This window comes from Colias croceus, chromosome 19 (assembly GCF_905220415.1).
Source record: "Colias croceus chromosome 19, ilColCroc2.1".
Classification (NCBI taxonomy): domain Eukaryota; kingdom Metazoa; phylum Arthropoda; class Insecta; order Lepidoptera; family Pieridae; genus Colias; species Colias croceus.
Genome location: NC_059555.1, coordinates 4,579,303 through 4,595,179, shown reverse-complemented (window position 1 = coordinate 4,595,179; position 15,877 = coordinate 4,579,303). Strand labels below are relative to the sequence as shown.

Below are 15,877 nucleotides of genomic sequence, written 5' to 3'. Positions count from 1 at the left end.
GATACATAATTTTACGACAAACCGAAATATTGGCAAATGTTCTTAGATTATAACTATTGGAAAATAAATGAGTGGATGCCAAAGCAAGTGGCATGAAAAAAATGATAGATTACGGTTACAAACCAATGACGGTCAGCGTGACGGTCAGATTTTTTTTATATAATATGTCCCAAAAAAATTGTACTTATTATGATTACGCCATTTACAAACGGGGGCGTCAGTTTGTAAACGCGTGCATTTTGAAAACCGCTTGAAAACCGATATTAAGGTTTCCTTGAAAAGGCTACAATAATCATACCAATAGTTTTATAATTTGTGAATTTAAAAACATTACTTAACTTGTATGTTTTAACTTTAAATAATTTGGTCCCATCAAATAATTTACATGATTTTGTTAATAGATATAGGTATTGCGTGTTATGTATATCTCGTCATCGTGTTTGTTAAAATAATTGTTAAAGAGCTAATATTTACTTACTAGCTTTTATTGATAAATTGAGCAATAAATAGAATCTGCTATTCGCGGGACTTCACCATAGACTTGACTGTATGAACAATTTACTCGTGTCGCCGCGGATAAACATCATTAAAAAATTATAGCCAAACACCTACTTATATTCAAGTTATGAGTTTTTTCAACTAATATTTTTATACATTAATGTATTGCTATACGCTATGGATTGAGAATATCTTATATCGGTCGTTTGAAAAGTACCTTATCCTACTGGGTAATATATCATCTGGTAATATTATCTGTAAATGCGAAAGTTTTTGAGGATGGATGTATTACAATGAAATTTGGTATGTATACCTACATCATATTATCATATTGCTGGTAGCTAAAGACCCAGAATAAGACATAGGTTACTTTTTATCCCGGAAATGTCACAGGGGCGGTAACTATGCTGGTATTTCTTTAAAAATGCGGTCGGAAATCTAGTTTAAATCTGGGTAATGTAAATCCCCACTACTAAATCATTTACCATCAGTTTCAAACTTCAATACAGATTTTAATTCAACTAGAAATAAAATATTTAACTAAACATTATTTATATAGGTAGGTACTTTGACCTTGTCAAACAGTTTCCAAAAATACCGTCAAGGCTTTTATTTTGTTGTTTTAAAAGTAGAAAAATCAAGCCTTTTACACTACAAAATGTATGGAAAGTCACATTAACAAGTAATTTTCATACTCTAATGGATCGAAAGGAGCGGTTATTTGAAGTTGCGTAAGCGCAGGCGTGTCAGCCGGATGTCGGGCGCCAATCGCACGTACTGGCTAATCGATGGCAAGATTTATGATTAATTATCGTTTGTTGTTAACTATTGATGCATCACTTGTGTCGTTATTGCATAATTGCTTATTTATGATTTGAATGAACTCGTCGTCATTGTCGTGAATTAAAATTTAGACAATACTACGGTATTTTGTTTCATTCTCATACTAACTAGTAACTAGCTTTCCACCCGTAGCTTCGCCCACGCAGTCAAAGAAAAACCCGCATAGTTGCCGTTCCCGTGGGATTTCCGGGGTAAAAAGTAGCCTATGTCCTTTCTCGGGTATCAAAATACCAAATTTCATGCAAATTGGTTCAATGGTTAAGGCGTGATTGAGTAACAGACAGACAGACAGAGTTACTTTCGCATTTATAATAGGTATTAGTATGGATTATTCCATTATTGTGAATAAAATCAATAATAAACAGCTATGATTTCTATCAATGATATCATAAGCATTTTATAAACTGAATTCGTTGCATTTCCTTTTTTACTGCAGTCCAATCTCTTGTCGCTTTACTTTGTCTAACATGTGTACATATTATGTACTTTAATAACGTCACACCAAATACAACAGGAATTATTTTTAAAATATTACTCATTTTATTGTCATTCCGCATGTATAAATAAAGAAAACCGCATGTTCTCACGTTGTTTCCTACAATTTACAAAGCCCTCATTAATATGAATTTCGACGTTAAATTGTTGATGTCAACCCAACCACTATAATACCAATTGATTTCTCTGAATACAGCTACTGTGAAGTGTGATATGTATTCACAATATGTGTATGTATTATTATTCTCGTAAAGTAAGAGTACTAGGGACTGTCCCTTTATGTACATATTTATTTGGTCAGTTGAAATCAGGTCAATGTTTACATATTTTAGTTAAGACATTTCTTATCTTTTAAGCAAAATAGTTTAGAAATAGCTATAAGTATATTGTATAAGGTAGTTACCTACTTATATAATAATTACATTTCCTCGTGAATTTTCTAAAATCTGAAAAGCTTTATCTAAATAGAGTTAGTAATTTTATTTTGGCCAACGGCTTTGGTTTCCTACATAGGAAATTATATGGAGTATCATTCTAAGTATCGTAACGTAAGTATTATGTTCTCAAATAAAGAACGAAGTTTTGATTAGTATGCTATATACACATAAATAAAAATGCATCTTTCTCAAAAACAACTCTAATACAATAAATCCGCATCAAATAAATAAAAAAGCTGTAACAAATATTAACTAACTATATAAATTTAGATAGAGCTTGTGAATCTTTCCCAATTATTTATTTCATTGAATAGCGCTTGTCCGGGGCATTCTGTGGCTCCAACTTGTCTGTGGCCGATCAGCTTGTAATCAGGACTGATGTAACCCAACTCAATGCCTACTTGAATTAGATCCTTAGCAGCATCCAGTTGGATTTTAGGAGGCACAGCCGCTGAAAGAAGAATACGATTTAGTTAAAAAAAACTCAATAGAACTCAACGTCATATATACGTAAAAAATATCAGTGGTAATGTATGTTACTTAAAAGTGGCACACGAATTCATAAAGTATGGTGATCTATTACTATTAAAGGGTAATTTTATAAGACTAACAATCTTGTTAAACACAATCTGCAGAAATACTAAATGTTTTAACAAATTCCTGCTAACCAACGACCAACCAATCTTGCTAATCACAATTTTCTGAAATTCGTAATGCATTAGCAAATTGCTTTCAAGATTTACTTTTGTTATGACACATTTAATTCTTTTTATATAAAAAATAGTTATACTTACAAACCCAATCGCCAATAAGGACAATTCCAACACTGTTAACGTTATAGCCAACAGCATGCGCTCCCACACGGTTCCAGCCGCGGCCCTCGTAGACTACTCCATCGCTGCCCACTGCGAAACTGGAAGAAACGATTATCTATTATTCTATATATATAAAACTCAAAGGTGACTGATATAGTGATCTATCAACGCACAGCCCAAACCACTGGAGTACTGGACGTATCGGGCTGTTTGGCATGCAGGTAGATATGATGACGTAGGCGTTCCCTAAGAAAGGATTTCCCGAAATTCTTGCGGGAACGGGGAAAAACGAGGATGCACGTACAAAGTCGTGGGCGGAAACTACTTTATTATAATCATCAATTCTACCAATTTAAGAAGAATGTAAGATAATAGAAACATGGCTAAAAATTGTCCAATAGCTGTTTCTCTGCTATTTTAGGCTAATCCCAAATCTATGTTTGGTAGTTTCAAAGATAAGGTAGAGATGCGAAATTTTTAATATATCCCATTTCCCTAATATTAATATGTAAAGAATATTGATAAGTTATTAACAAAATAAATCAAACGTGCATGAACAACAACAAATCTTACTTATATCCAATATCACCCCAGCCGTTGGTATTCATATGTGTATTCTGCATGGATTGCATGGATCTGGAACATTCGGCTCGACTGTAGCAAGCGCCAGGGATGTACGTGTGGTGGATGACAACCAAGGGCACAGGGAGGTTCTGTGTGTTAATGACTGTTGGAGGTCTGGCGTTCCATTCTTCACGACTTACGAACGGGAATGTGTAGCATCCTGCAGAATATGTACTTTATTAGGTTTCCCGATGTTGCGGTAAACCGTACCGGGAAGGCTTTTAATGTAATGGTTTCTGGTTGGATACTGCGCAAACTGAACCAGAATTGGAATTAAAATCTATCTGTTCATATGCATGTGTGACTTATGGTGTAATAAGGTACATTAATAAAATGAGGTTCTTTTGCTTTTGGAGTTTAAATTTTATTTTGGTGATTCGATGTTAAGTCAAGTAGAAGATATGCGTAATAATTACAACTACTTGTGGTTCAGGAAATATGATAAGTAGGTAGATACTTATATGTAGTATCTATCTGCTACCTATAATGTGAGTTTGCTTGCACCGATTTTAGTTAACAGGGTGCCTATAATATTTGCTATAAGTATAATTTTTATTTTTTGTTTCGAGTTTAGCATTTCTGGTTTTGAAGTGAATTTAATGTTTTATTTTAAAATATTTCTTTTTTCTATTAAGTTGGTTTTAAATAAATAAATATTTCGGGACAATTTTCACACACGGCACGATCTGATCCCATACCTACTAAGCTTTTCGCTTGTGTTATGGAAACCAGATGGCATACATATACATATAATTTTATGCAGTCTATAATTTTGAAAAAGACTGAAGCGCGTAAAGTAGCGTTAATTATAAGGCACACAACAAGAAGGTAAAAAAGGGAATTAAAACATTAAAATAATAACAATCAAAACACAAGTGCATAAGATACAATAGGTACAAACATTGAAATAATTATCTTTTGATCACATTTAACAAATGGTATGTAACTTATTGAATTTAATAAAAAATCATACGTACTCAATTCCTTCGATGCAATTATTCTGGGCGGTAAACTTTGTGTGGAAACCGCCAAACTGATCAACACAAGAACTGCGTAGAATGCCATTGTACCTTTAAAACCGAATAACATTAATCAAAACACAATGCAATACATATCATTAGCTTTTAAGTGGTATCTAGATATATCAGTGCTATCGACTCAATCGCGGCGCAAAACAAGCATATTAACAAGTTGATAAGATGATAATAATATATCACATTTTTAATTTTAATTTTGACAAATACTTTGATTATTGCAGATAAGGCGTTCATTGTCCGAAATGGAATATTTTCGGTACCTACCCTAAATATTCCACCTACTAATGGTCAACCGGTTTTAGATGTAACATTTATAATTATAATATCCCCGATATACAGGGTGTAATCTTTAAGTGTGCACAGGCGATTTTTCCGTAACTATTACAGATATCAAAAAATTTTAAACTGATATCGAAAGTACTTAACCTAATATGTAAAATGGCCATAATAAATTTTTAAAAACAAAAATGAGAAATATCTAAAAAATTAACTTGTAACCCTCCCATACATTTAGTATGAGATATGACTATCCCATGTACGTTTAATATGAAAGATTTTAGCGTTTTTTTTCTTTTATTGGTTTTCTGCTTAAATTACTTCGCAAATTTGAAGGGAAGTTTATTTCGAAACTGTAAACAGAGCTCCTCATTGTATTGCACAATTAGGACGTCACTTCGAAAATCTGCTACGAATACAAAATGTATGGGAAATAAAATGTATGGGAGCGTTTAATGTAACATTTTTGGATATTTCTCGTTTTATTTAAAAAAAAATATTAGTGACATTTTACTCATTAGGTTAAGTACTTTCGATATCAGTTTAAAGTTTTTTGATATCTGCAATCAGTAGTTACGGAATAATCGCTTGTGCACACTTAACGATTACACCCTGTATATTTTAGCAGGTAAAATATTGAATTTGACTGGGTTTTATAAATAAACAACAAGCGATAAATAATCGATTTTAGATGAAAATAATATCTATTTTCATCTTAAATTAAATTTTAAATTTATTATAAAATTATTTAAATTATATATACAATTGTATTTTAATTTTCTCTAACTTGAAGAATAAATCCACCGTTGCTTTTTATGATCTGATATACCAAAATAATAAATTTACCAACTTACCGTTTAGGAAAGCTTCTGCTGTCTATCATCCGCAGTCTGATAGCTAGTGTACTTTTTAACGAGTTTATATATTATGATGTACCTAAATGTTAATGATTTGATAAGAAGTTCAATCGGTTCTTACCGAGATTTGGCGAGGATACAATACATGAGTCATTATTTGTTTTTGCGTAACGAGTTCTTTATACCTAATAGGTAGTTGATAGTAACTTAGTTGTCGGGTATGTACCGTAATTCTGCAGATAGGTATTTCCTTCTGACCTGCGATCTACTTATTCGTTAAGGGCTTCAACATTCGGAAAATAAAAAGCTTTTAAACATTTTTTTATGTCAGAACCGGCACACGAGTTCGGTCTAATGGTAAGTAACCATCACCACTTGTGCGCTATTAGTATTTTGAGGGAAGAAGAATCAAGAAAGGATTGACGACAGCAAAGAACCTCAGGTGCTGTCACGCATCTACGTGGGCCACACTGAAAGTTTTGCGTAACTAATAAACAAAACAATTTATTTGTCCAATATTATATTTACTACTTTTTAAAGTATTCTCCGTTACATTTAAAACACTTTTTCATCCGTTCAAAACATTTCTGGAAACATGAGGACCATTGGTCTGAGGGTATGTTTTCTGCGTGCTGTTTGAAAGCAACCACGGCCTCTTCTGGCCTCGTAAATGTCGAACCACTCATTGAATCATAGATTTTTGGGAAAAGGAAGAAATCGCAAGGTTCTAGGTTAGGACTGCGTGCGGCATGAGTCACGTGCTCTATGTTTTCAGTAGCCAAAAATGACTTTGTTTTGTTCGCGGTGTGCGCCGAAGCACTGTCATGGTGCAACAAGATGCGACTTCTAGGTCGCTTTTCTCTTATTTTTTCTAAGACATTGGGCAAAAAATAGTGGTGTACCACTCGGCATTAACAGTCTTTTGTTACTCAAGTGGGATAGTGCAGACAGGATTCGTCTAAGAGAAAAATAATGCAATCATTTGTTTGCCAACCCTTCTCGCCTGCCTCAATTTGGTTGGTTTGCTGTCACTTTCAAACACCCACAAAGAATATTGGTGTTTTCTTTCTAGATATAACCATATATACATATTTCATGTCCTGTCACGATATTATACACGGCATTAGAATGTCCGTAATTGTACTTTAATTGCATTTCTTAACACCAATCTACTCGATGTCGTTTTTGTTCTGGAGTGAGTTTGGGAGCAATTCACCGGCAACCAAGCTTCCTAACTTTGAAATGTTCATGTAAAATTTTCTGAATTTGTCTCATACCAATCCCCAGATGTCCTCGAATCTCCTAATAAGTGATATGGCAATTTTCTTAAATTAGTCGTCTGATGGTAGCCATATTTTCCTCCGTGATCGCAGTTGAGGGTCGACCTTCACGACTTTCATCATGAAGAGAAACACGGCCGCGATGAAATTCAGCATATCAATGCCTTACAGTGCTCAAATAAGGTGCTTCCCTCCCAAAAGTATTTTGAAGGCGTGCAGTGCAAGCTTTCGGAGAAAACGAACTTTTAAAATCATCAAAAATCATCGCCCTAAAATTGTTTCGTGTTAGTTCCGTTTTTGCTACGGACAACGGACTTCAACTTGAGATAAAAAAAAATTGACACGAGCTTCCAGCCAAATTTTTTTTTCCTCAACTTATGAGACTTCATAGGTTAAAAAAATATAACATTCAAAATTCAAACATTTATGGGTGGCTAGAAACGCAAAACTTTTAGTGTGCACTAGGTACTACTAGGTACCTATGCTATGCTTTGACGTCGAGCTTCTGTGGGGCTGTGGTGCTTACGGGCACAGAACTATAGTGCATACGGGCTTACCGGTGCGAGCTAACCCAATTCGTACCGATGCAGACCTACCTACTAAATATTATATCAGTCTTTATGTTGTCCATTTTGCGCTTTAACTGTTTGGACCCATAGGTTTGGTAGCACAGAAAAAAATAAAATTGAGATACTCAAATGTAATTTTATAAACGTTAGGTTTTATTCAATTAATAAATAAATGCGTACGAAGAGCTCTGGGTAGTTGGGTACCCACTATTATCCTGATTTGAATTGAAAATTGTTGCTATTGAAGTGAAACTGCAGATAACAATGAATTGAGAAGATTTAGAACAGGAACATTATTTTTTCCCTACTGAGTATGAAAGTAAGGTATAATTTTCTAGTTTAGGTACACACTACACATACCTTACATTACCTACACACATATCTATAGGCTTAGTCTATAGGTATACAACAAATTAATTACCTTCTAAATTATATTATAACAATACAGAATTGTTACGTGTCTCGAATAAGCAAGTAGTTTCTAATCAAAAATTCATTCATTTTTCAAAGGGTTATGTTATGGGACATATATCACCTTTTAGGTATTAATCTAGTTTATCAGTGAAAGGTAATTTATATCGCGATATTATGTTTAATTACGTCACATTTTACAAGGTTCTTCCCCGTTCTACGTCACTATTACTTATAAAATCAGATAATCATCGAAATGTACTCAAGACGATAATATTAAGATAACACATAGTAGGTACTGTCATTTGTTTAAATTTATGGGATTACCTACTGGGAACGTTTTTCAGGTGTTTAGAGAATGAGTGATTTAAAAGAATTTTAGGTGATCTTATACTGATTGCGTATCTTTGCCGCTAACTTTACGGTTGAAGTCGCCATTTTGTAATAATGGCGTTTTTGATAATATTTCTTTTCGAAGTCATTTAACGAATATAATATGTGTTTATTTTTTTGGATAAATACATTCGTTTCATCGTACAAAAAAAGGAAAAAATCTCGTCTTATTAGACGATTCACAAGAAGCTAGTCACCTAGCGCGTTGTAGGCAACGTAAACAAGGGAAATAATATGTGAAATTGGTCAATAAACTATGTAGGTATCTACAATATACTTTATACCTTCTTTATACCTACTGTTTAAACTTTAAAGGGGAAAAAAATATGCAATCCTTCATACATATTATGTCTGTCTACTGCTATGACATGTTATGAACTTAATATGCTCTATAATAGTGTACCTATTCTTATACCGATTCTTAGATGAAAAAGATGAGAAAATATTAAACCAACATCTCAAATAAAAGGTTATACCTACTTATGGGATTGATTTGGGCTGGCTTCATAAAAATTACTCAATCATCCATTTGAAGTCACCAAGGAAGTCACCAAACATCAATATTTGACTTTCTCATATTATTAATAAAGATTGTCAAGTTTTTTAAGACGTGCTAAAAACCGGTTTTGGGGAAACCCCTATTAATGATTTTAATATTTGTATTTTTAAGTTTTGATTCTAAAAATATAGCAAACATTAGTAAATAATGAGTCATGTAACTAAGAATCCCGAATATACACATTTATAATAAGTATACCGCAGTATGTACGCTAAATAATTAAATATAAAAACCATAGATAATATTATAGGTAATTAATTTCGTCTATAGTTAAATATTTAGTAAGTAATAAGTATTTTTTTAAGATAATCATTTTCAATATTGTTCGATTATCATCGCATTTAACTTTCAGGTGTGTAATGTGTATTCTGTGTATTATATAATTTAATCTACTGTGATATTATCAATGTCACCAATCATAATGAAATTAGCTTGAATATTATTATATATCGTAAAAACGTCACGTAGGTCATGAGCAAATATTCACATTTCACAAGCAGATAGGTACGTAAGTAGTAGTTAGTGGCGTGGGGTACACGTGTAATCCAGTGATACAAAATTGCAAATTTCTAAAAATCTAACAGCTCCAGTTATTTCATCCGTCGTGTAGGTATTCTAAGTTGAAAAATTGCCGCGTAAACTCAGTGCAGCGGCAATTATTACAATTATTACAGCGGCGAGTCGGGTGCGAGTTCCGCAAAATTCACGGTTTATACACGGTACTTACGTATGCCGCGCGACCAACTTCGTAAGATTTTGTTGTGACTGTTTCATTTATTTTTTACAAATATTATATTGTGATTTTAAAAATAATGTAACAAACTTATAAATTATTAATTTTTTAATGTATTTAGTCATATTTGCAGATAAAAACAGAGTTGGTTGGAAGCTTGGTTGGCCGAAGACGAAAGAAGATTGTCGTGATGGTCTTGGTGGTGACTAGTCAAGTTCAGATAGTAAAGAAGACCATGTAGAGAAGCAGCAGTAGATGCCTATACTGGAGATAAATTGAAACCGGAAATAATATATTTTTATAATCACACTAAAAATGAAGTGGATCTGGTTAATAAGTGTTCACTGTATTGTTACTCTCTTATATTGTTCACGTCCAGAAATTCAAGAAGATGGCTTGTAAATGCTTGTAACCGTGTTATCTGATCTATTTCCGTGCCTTCAATCCGCTATGCATGCATACAGCAAATAAAATCTTTTAATCTATTCAAATTCGTGATTTCGGTCGATCCTGGAACTTTATTTTAAACCAAACCAAAGAGGCAGCATTTTTTAAACAATTGGTTTATTTAATTCTATTGAGGCTCTACCATGAATCGTCGTATTATTATGTTATAGATAGGATAGTACGTACAATGTACATATTCATCGTTGAGCATTATAAATCTATACTACCTATAATAGTTTTATGGGCAGCAAATAAAAATAATTGACATGTTTATATCTGTACACATTTCACATTTCAAAATTATTATCTGTGTATTGTAGTTGAGAAGGTACCTACTTCGTATACAAACATAATACTTACTTATATCAAGAAAAACATTATGGGCAACAGTTACAAATTAAATTTTTGATCTCTCTTTGTCTACCGTTTTCAATATTGAGATTGAGGACTATTCAGAATTATTTCTCTTTATTACTTGTTGTATCTAAATGGATCGCATAGGCATCTCATTATATTAATATTCGTTGCGACTGAGTGTTTGTAACTTTGTAATATTATATAAAAAAAGACGTGTGGCACTCGGGGACTGCCGCGGTAAAGCTATTGCATGCTATGCCTTCAAGCCACATCTCCGTGCCCGTCCCCGTGGGGAGCGTGAGCTTTTTTTGTTACTGAATGTCTGGATTCGGTCCCCGCGCTCAGGACCCGCGATAGAAGCTATGCAATAGCTATTACTCTAATAAAGGGTTAATAAAATAATACAAGTTGTACATTGCCAAATTTCTAATCCCTAAAAGGGTCATGTTATAAACTGATAACAAATAGGTATTGAATATGAATTCCTTTAGCCTTTTCACTAGAAGAATTAAAATTTTCAGCAATCTGCAATAGTTTTTCATGAACTTATTTAAGTATACAAGAAAATAAGATTTGAAAAAGCCATAAGAATATTCTATCTAATAACTAAAATATACGAAAAATGTAAGAAAAAAAAAGTACAATGCACTCTCGATAGAGTCAGCCCTTACGCATACACAGTGTCCAGTAAATAATAAACAATGTTGTTTATATCATGGGAAAGAACCGTCACAGTACTTACACTCAATATAAGCGTAAAATCTGTTAAATCTATATTAGTACGGTTACAACTCCTAATTAAACAACGTCAATTTGTAAATTAGTGTAATTTATTTGTAGTAATTTACTATAATATATCAAAATGACGATATTATTCAATACTTTTATAATAATTGTAGTAGTACAAGTGTGTCGAATTCACGGATTCCCAAAGTTAAATAGTAAGTAGCTAAAATCATTCAATGCAACGGACGTATCAATTATTTTCTAAATTTTAAAAAGGTTTATGAAAAACTAGAGTGCTTGCCTACGTGATTTACAATAATTTTATTACCTATTCTTTATAATTATTTATTTATTTTAATTATTGTTTAGGAGATATTAAATTTAGATTTCTTTGCTTATAGGTACCTACTTGTCCCATAATACCTATTTTCTAATTGTACAGTTAAATTTTTCATTGACACTAGCTTATTGTATCTTTTGTATGAAGTACTTGTCTTTTATTAAATTGGTATAGTTTCTGGTCTCTTGTAGAATACTGAGCGTATAAATTGTATACCTAATGCGAAATAATTACGATATATTTTAAATATATAAAGAATGAAATAAATATTATTTAACACATTCATAATAATGATTTCTTATCCAAAACGTTTGTGTTACGGTTGACCTGTGTTACGAGATCACTAATAATTACTCTATCAATTACATATTACAAGATAAAAACGTTCAATTTGTTTGTTTATTCAGTAGATTATTTTGTTCTATATTTTTTACTATTTTTGTTAGTCCTATAACTATTTTATTATAATATTCAATCCAGATGTCCTCGAAACATGTTTGTTTTGAGTTTTACTACTACTAAAAATATTTTAACTATTACTTATTTAGAGAGCTTATCAAACAATTGGCATAAGACGATAATACAAAACATGTATCGGATATTAAAACTTAAAAGTCAATGTGAAAATTTAAGGTTTCAAAAACGAAAGGAAATCGAAACACATTTGTGGGAAGGAAATGGATTTTTATTAAAAAAAACATGATTGTTTATCATCATTCTCATATTCTCTACATCTCTATTATTCAATTTGAATTAACGTTCGTACGTTATTTTTAAAACCAAGAAAGTAAATAACAAATAAGACAAATAAATAAAATAACTTTTTTATCATAGGTTGTCAGCAACGTTACAAGTACTACACGAGATCAGATTGGGAAGCCCTTCCAGCATCATACGTCACTCCCCTCGTAACACCAGTCCCAAATGTGGTGATTCACCATACATATAAACCGGACGCCTGTACCACACACCAAGAATGCATTCAAGCTATGAAATCCATGCAAGCGTACCATCAAAGCCTTGATTGGGGTGATATTGGCTATAAGTAATTTATCTTTTTTTTTTTTTGCATGGACATATCTTGGTATTCCGTATTACACATGTAGTGCTATTTATATTTTACTAGCTTACCGCCCGCGGTTTCGCCCGATTTGTCTAAAACCTAATAAATTATATACTAAAACCTTCCTCTTGAATCACTCTATCACTATAGCTATCTATTAAAAAAAACCGCTTCAAAATCCGTTGCGTAGTTTTAAAGATTTAAAGTTTTCACTTTGCAGCCAAATGTTTCATAGCAAAGTTTTCTGAATGGTTAATTGCTTTTTCCCATCTCTAATATAGAAAAGTTTTAAAATATTTGTATCAGTCATTAAATACTGATTTCTCTTACAGTTTTTGTGTGGGTAACAGTGGCGATGTTTATGAAGGAAGAGGCTGGGATGTAAAGGGTATTCATGCGGGTCCAGCGAATGGCGTCAGTATTGGCATCTGCCTTATTGGAGATTGGAGGGGTAAGATTATTTATTTTATATACTCGTACAGATATTTCTACTGAGTCTTAATAATTTGATATCTCACACCTGATCTATCCCAAAATAAAAAAATACAAATAAATAAAAACAAGATAGATAAACCGGCGATCACGTTGATCAGTTAAAATCTAGGTAGTAAAACTAAATTTGTAATTAAATTGCAATAAAATCATACATTTTCTAAAACCACAAAAAACAACATTGTATCAGGAAGTTTATATAGGAAGAGGAAAAATCCTCCGCACAGCGACAGCCGACAGGTAAAATATGCGAATGACCTGTTACACGAGCATTTAAATCTAATTGCAGGTCAATTTTATTGTTATTTCGTCGCATTTTACAAGGTCATCTATATTTAGGAGACATTCCAAAATAGTATATTTACGTACGTAATAAAGCTGTTTTTTTTTATCTATAAGAATATCACTTATAGCGTATTTAGCTAAAATTCGTTTTTTTATTCAATCGAAAGTAGTTAGATTGCGCAAATATCTTAAAAAAATCGACTTCAAAAATCCTACTAATATTATAAATGCGAAAGTTTTTGAAGATGTAAGTATGTGTGTGTGTTTGTTACTCTTTCACGCAAATACTATTGAACTGATTACAATGAAATTTACCACACATATATGGGTAACTTGGATTAACACATAGGACAGGTTTTATCCCGGAAATCCCGCGGGAACGGGAACTATGCGGGTTTTCCTTTGAAAACAGACTGACAGAAATCTAGTTGGTCTATAATTATAATTTAATGTCAATTTTATTTCCAGTAAATCAACCACCAGAAGATATGTTAGAAGCGACGAAATCTCTCATTGAATCCGGAATAGAACAAGGATACATAAAACCAGACTATAAGCTAGTGGGACACAAACAAGTGATGGCCACCGAATGCCCTGGAACTGCACTTTTCAATAATATATCTAAATGGGATCATTTTTTCTAATAAATTTAGTGTAATTTAACAAAATGATAGATTATTTTAATAGCCATGATAAACATAACTTATTATTTAAAATAATTTAAATTGCGTGTGTCTAAGTAATAAATGTTTTTGTTATTGTTTTATAAAAATATTTTTATTTCACCTTATGTTTTATTTCATACCAATTATAGTCATCCCTCATTGTATGTCTTTATAAAATGTTTTGAAATAGGTATTCAGATATTACTCTAAAGCCAGCAAATCAAATACACAATATGATATACCTACCTACAAAAATTTATACATACCTGTGTGTTTCATTCACACCACATAATTTAGAATAATAACATAAGTAGCGGAAGTAACATTGGAGTTATTTTATATTTACAAGGCTCTAGTAATATTTACTTCTTGGGGAGTGTATACCTAAAACATTTCAACGTGTTTTTAATGACGAACTAATTTATGTCGCTAATAAATGCTATAAATTCAGATGATATTACTTACCTATTACATAGTTTAATTATAGATAATTTTAAAAGTACCTAGAGATGCCTATTAACATAGTTCCTTTGAATAAATGAAATAATGCTAGATCCTATAGGTATAATCACAGACTAATAATAATATACAACGTATATATTATAACCAACTAAAAGATCTAAATAAAGACTTTATACTTCGAGTAGACTTCTGCAAAGTTTGAGTAGCCTTTTCGAAAGTTTTCTCAAAAGAATCGACAAACACTAAACTCTACTTTAGCTGCAAAGATAGAGATTTGTTCTATTAGTCCTGGAAAATACTCTCATAGTAATATTATCGCTTTTTTGTGTGTATCATCGTCTATTCGTAATTTATCTCACAGTCTCATAGAATTCACAGTGTTTAGTTAATTATCTCTAATAAATATTGGCAGAACGGAATTTTGCTGAAAATTTCACCAACTGTTACCTACATATACATAGATAAAATCAGTCTCGTCTCGTACTATTTAAGAAAATAACTAGGAACCTATTTCAGTAATTATTAAGTAGGTAGTTATTTCTACCATGTTCTCTCTTTAAAAGGTTTTGCATACAAAATAGATGCTGCATGATATGCTAGTGTTTCAATTTTCAAGGTTCGACATCAGTAAAAAGTCGGGGTTTGAGAGTACAAACAAGTTTCTACTTACGGAAATAATTATAATTTAAATAGATTAATTTATCTACATACCTACCTATAATTTACACCAATATTTTTCCAATCGGTAATTGAAAATATTATGAGGAAATGTTCAGAATCAAAGAATTTTGATCAAAGAGTTAGTCATCATACTGTGTTGAATTATGGCTAAACCTGTCAAGGGATTATGGAAGATTTCAGAAGGTGAGGACAAAATATATGGACTGATGATGATGAAAGCACCTCTACATTAAGTGTAGGTACTTGCTCGGAGAGTCGCAAACAGTGGTAAAAACTAAAAACGTAGGTACATTATTGATATTAAACCTTGATAATATTCTAATCCATCATAATATACAAATCGAATTATCTCAAATTTTTAACATCTATTATTGGTTAGATTCTAATTGCCTCACAGCATCCGTTATGCCATTTTTTGTCCCAACAGTATTTTCGCTTGATGTGTTCACAGTACTTCTAGGGGATTAACCGCCGAAGGTTGATGGCTATATACATAACAATATGAGGTCTGCGCGCCTGTATAGTACAGTTG

General features: G+C 32.2%; 2 protein-coding genes across 2 annotated transcripts; one reads left to right on the top strand and one right to left on the bottom strand.

The window, feature by feature from the left end:
* Positions 1-2,457: 2,457 nt before the first annotated feature.
* LOC123700049 (peptidoglycan-recognition protein LB-like) lies at positions 2,458-5,965 on the bottom strand. The gene is made up of 5 exons (XM_045647157.1): positions 5,880-5,965; positions 4,690-4,782; positions 3,662-3,872; positions 3,068-3,186; positions 2,458-2,724 (listed from the first exon to the last, which is right to left on the bottom strand). The coding sequence occupies exons 2-5, from the start codon at positions 4,775-4,777 to the stop codon at positions 2,540-2,542; spliced, it is 603 nt and encodes a 200-aa protein (XP_045503113.1). The 5' UTR covers positions 4,778-4,782; positions 5,880-5,965; the 3' UTR covers positions 2,458-2,539.
* Positions 5,966-11,400: 5,435 nt separating this feature from the next.
* LOC123700142 (peptidoglycan-recognition protein LB-like) lies at positions 11,401-14,247 on the top strand. The gene is made up of 4 exons (XM_045647274.1): positions 11,401-11,572; positions 12,532-12,742; positions 13,093-13,211; positions 14,006-14,247. The coding sequence occupies exons 1-4, from the start codon at positions 11,494-11,496 to the stop codon at positions 14,179-14,181; spliced, it is 585 nt and encodes a 194-aa protein (XP_045503230.1). The 5' UTR covers positions 11,401-11,493; the 3' UTR covers positions 14,182-14,247.
* The last annotated feature ends 1,630 nt before the right edge of the window (positions 14,248-15,877 follow it).

Bases quoted from the DNA above. Each gene is read 5' to 3' on its own strand.
- LOC123700142 (XM_045647274.1), top strand. From the start codon at position 11,494: ATGACGATATTATTCAATACTTTTATAATAATTGTAGTAGTACAAGTG. The intron at 12,743-13,092 runs GTAATTTATCTT...TTTCTCTTACAG, and splicing joins TGGGGTGATATTGGCTATAA to TTTTTGTGTGGGTAACAGTG. The intron at 13,212-14,005 runs GTAAGATTATTT...TTTTATTTCCAG, and splicing joins CCTTATTGGAGATTGGAGGG to TAAATCAACCACCAGAAGAT.
- LOC123700049 (XM_045647157.1), bottom strand. From the start codon at position 4,777: ATGGCATTCTACGCAGTTCTTGTGTTGATCAGTTTGGCGGTTTCCACA. The intron at 3,187-3,661 runs GTAAGATTTGTT...CGTTTCTTCCAG, and splicing joins TGGGGTGATATTGGATATAA to TTTCGCAGTGGGCAGCGATG. The intron at 2,725-3,067 runs GTAAGTATAACT...TTCTTCTTTCAG, and splicing joins CCTTATTGGCGATTGGGTTT to CGGCTGTGCCTCCTAAAATC.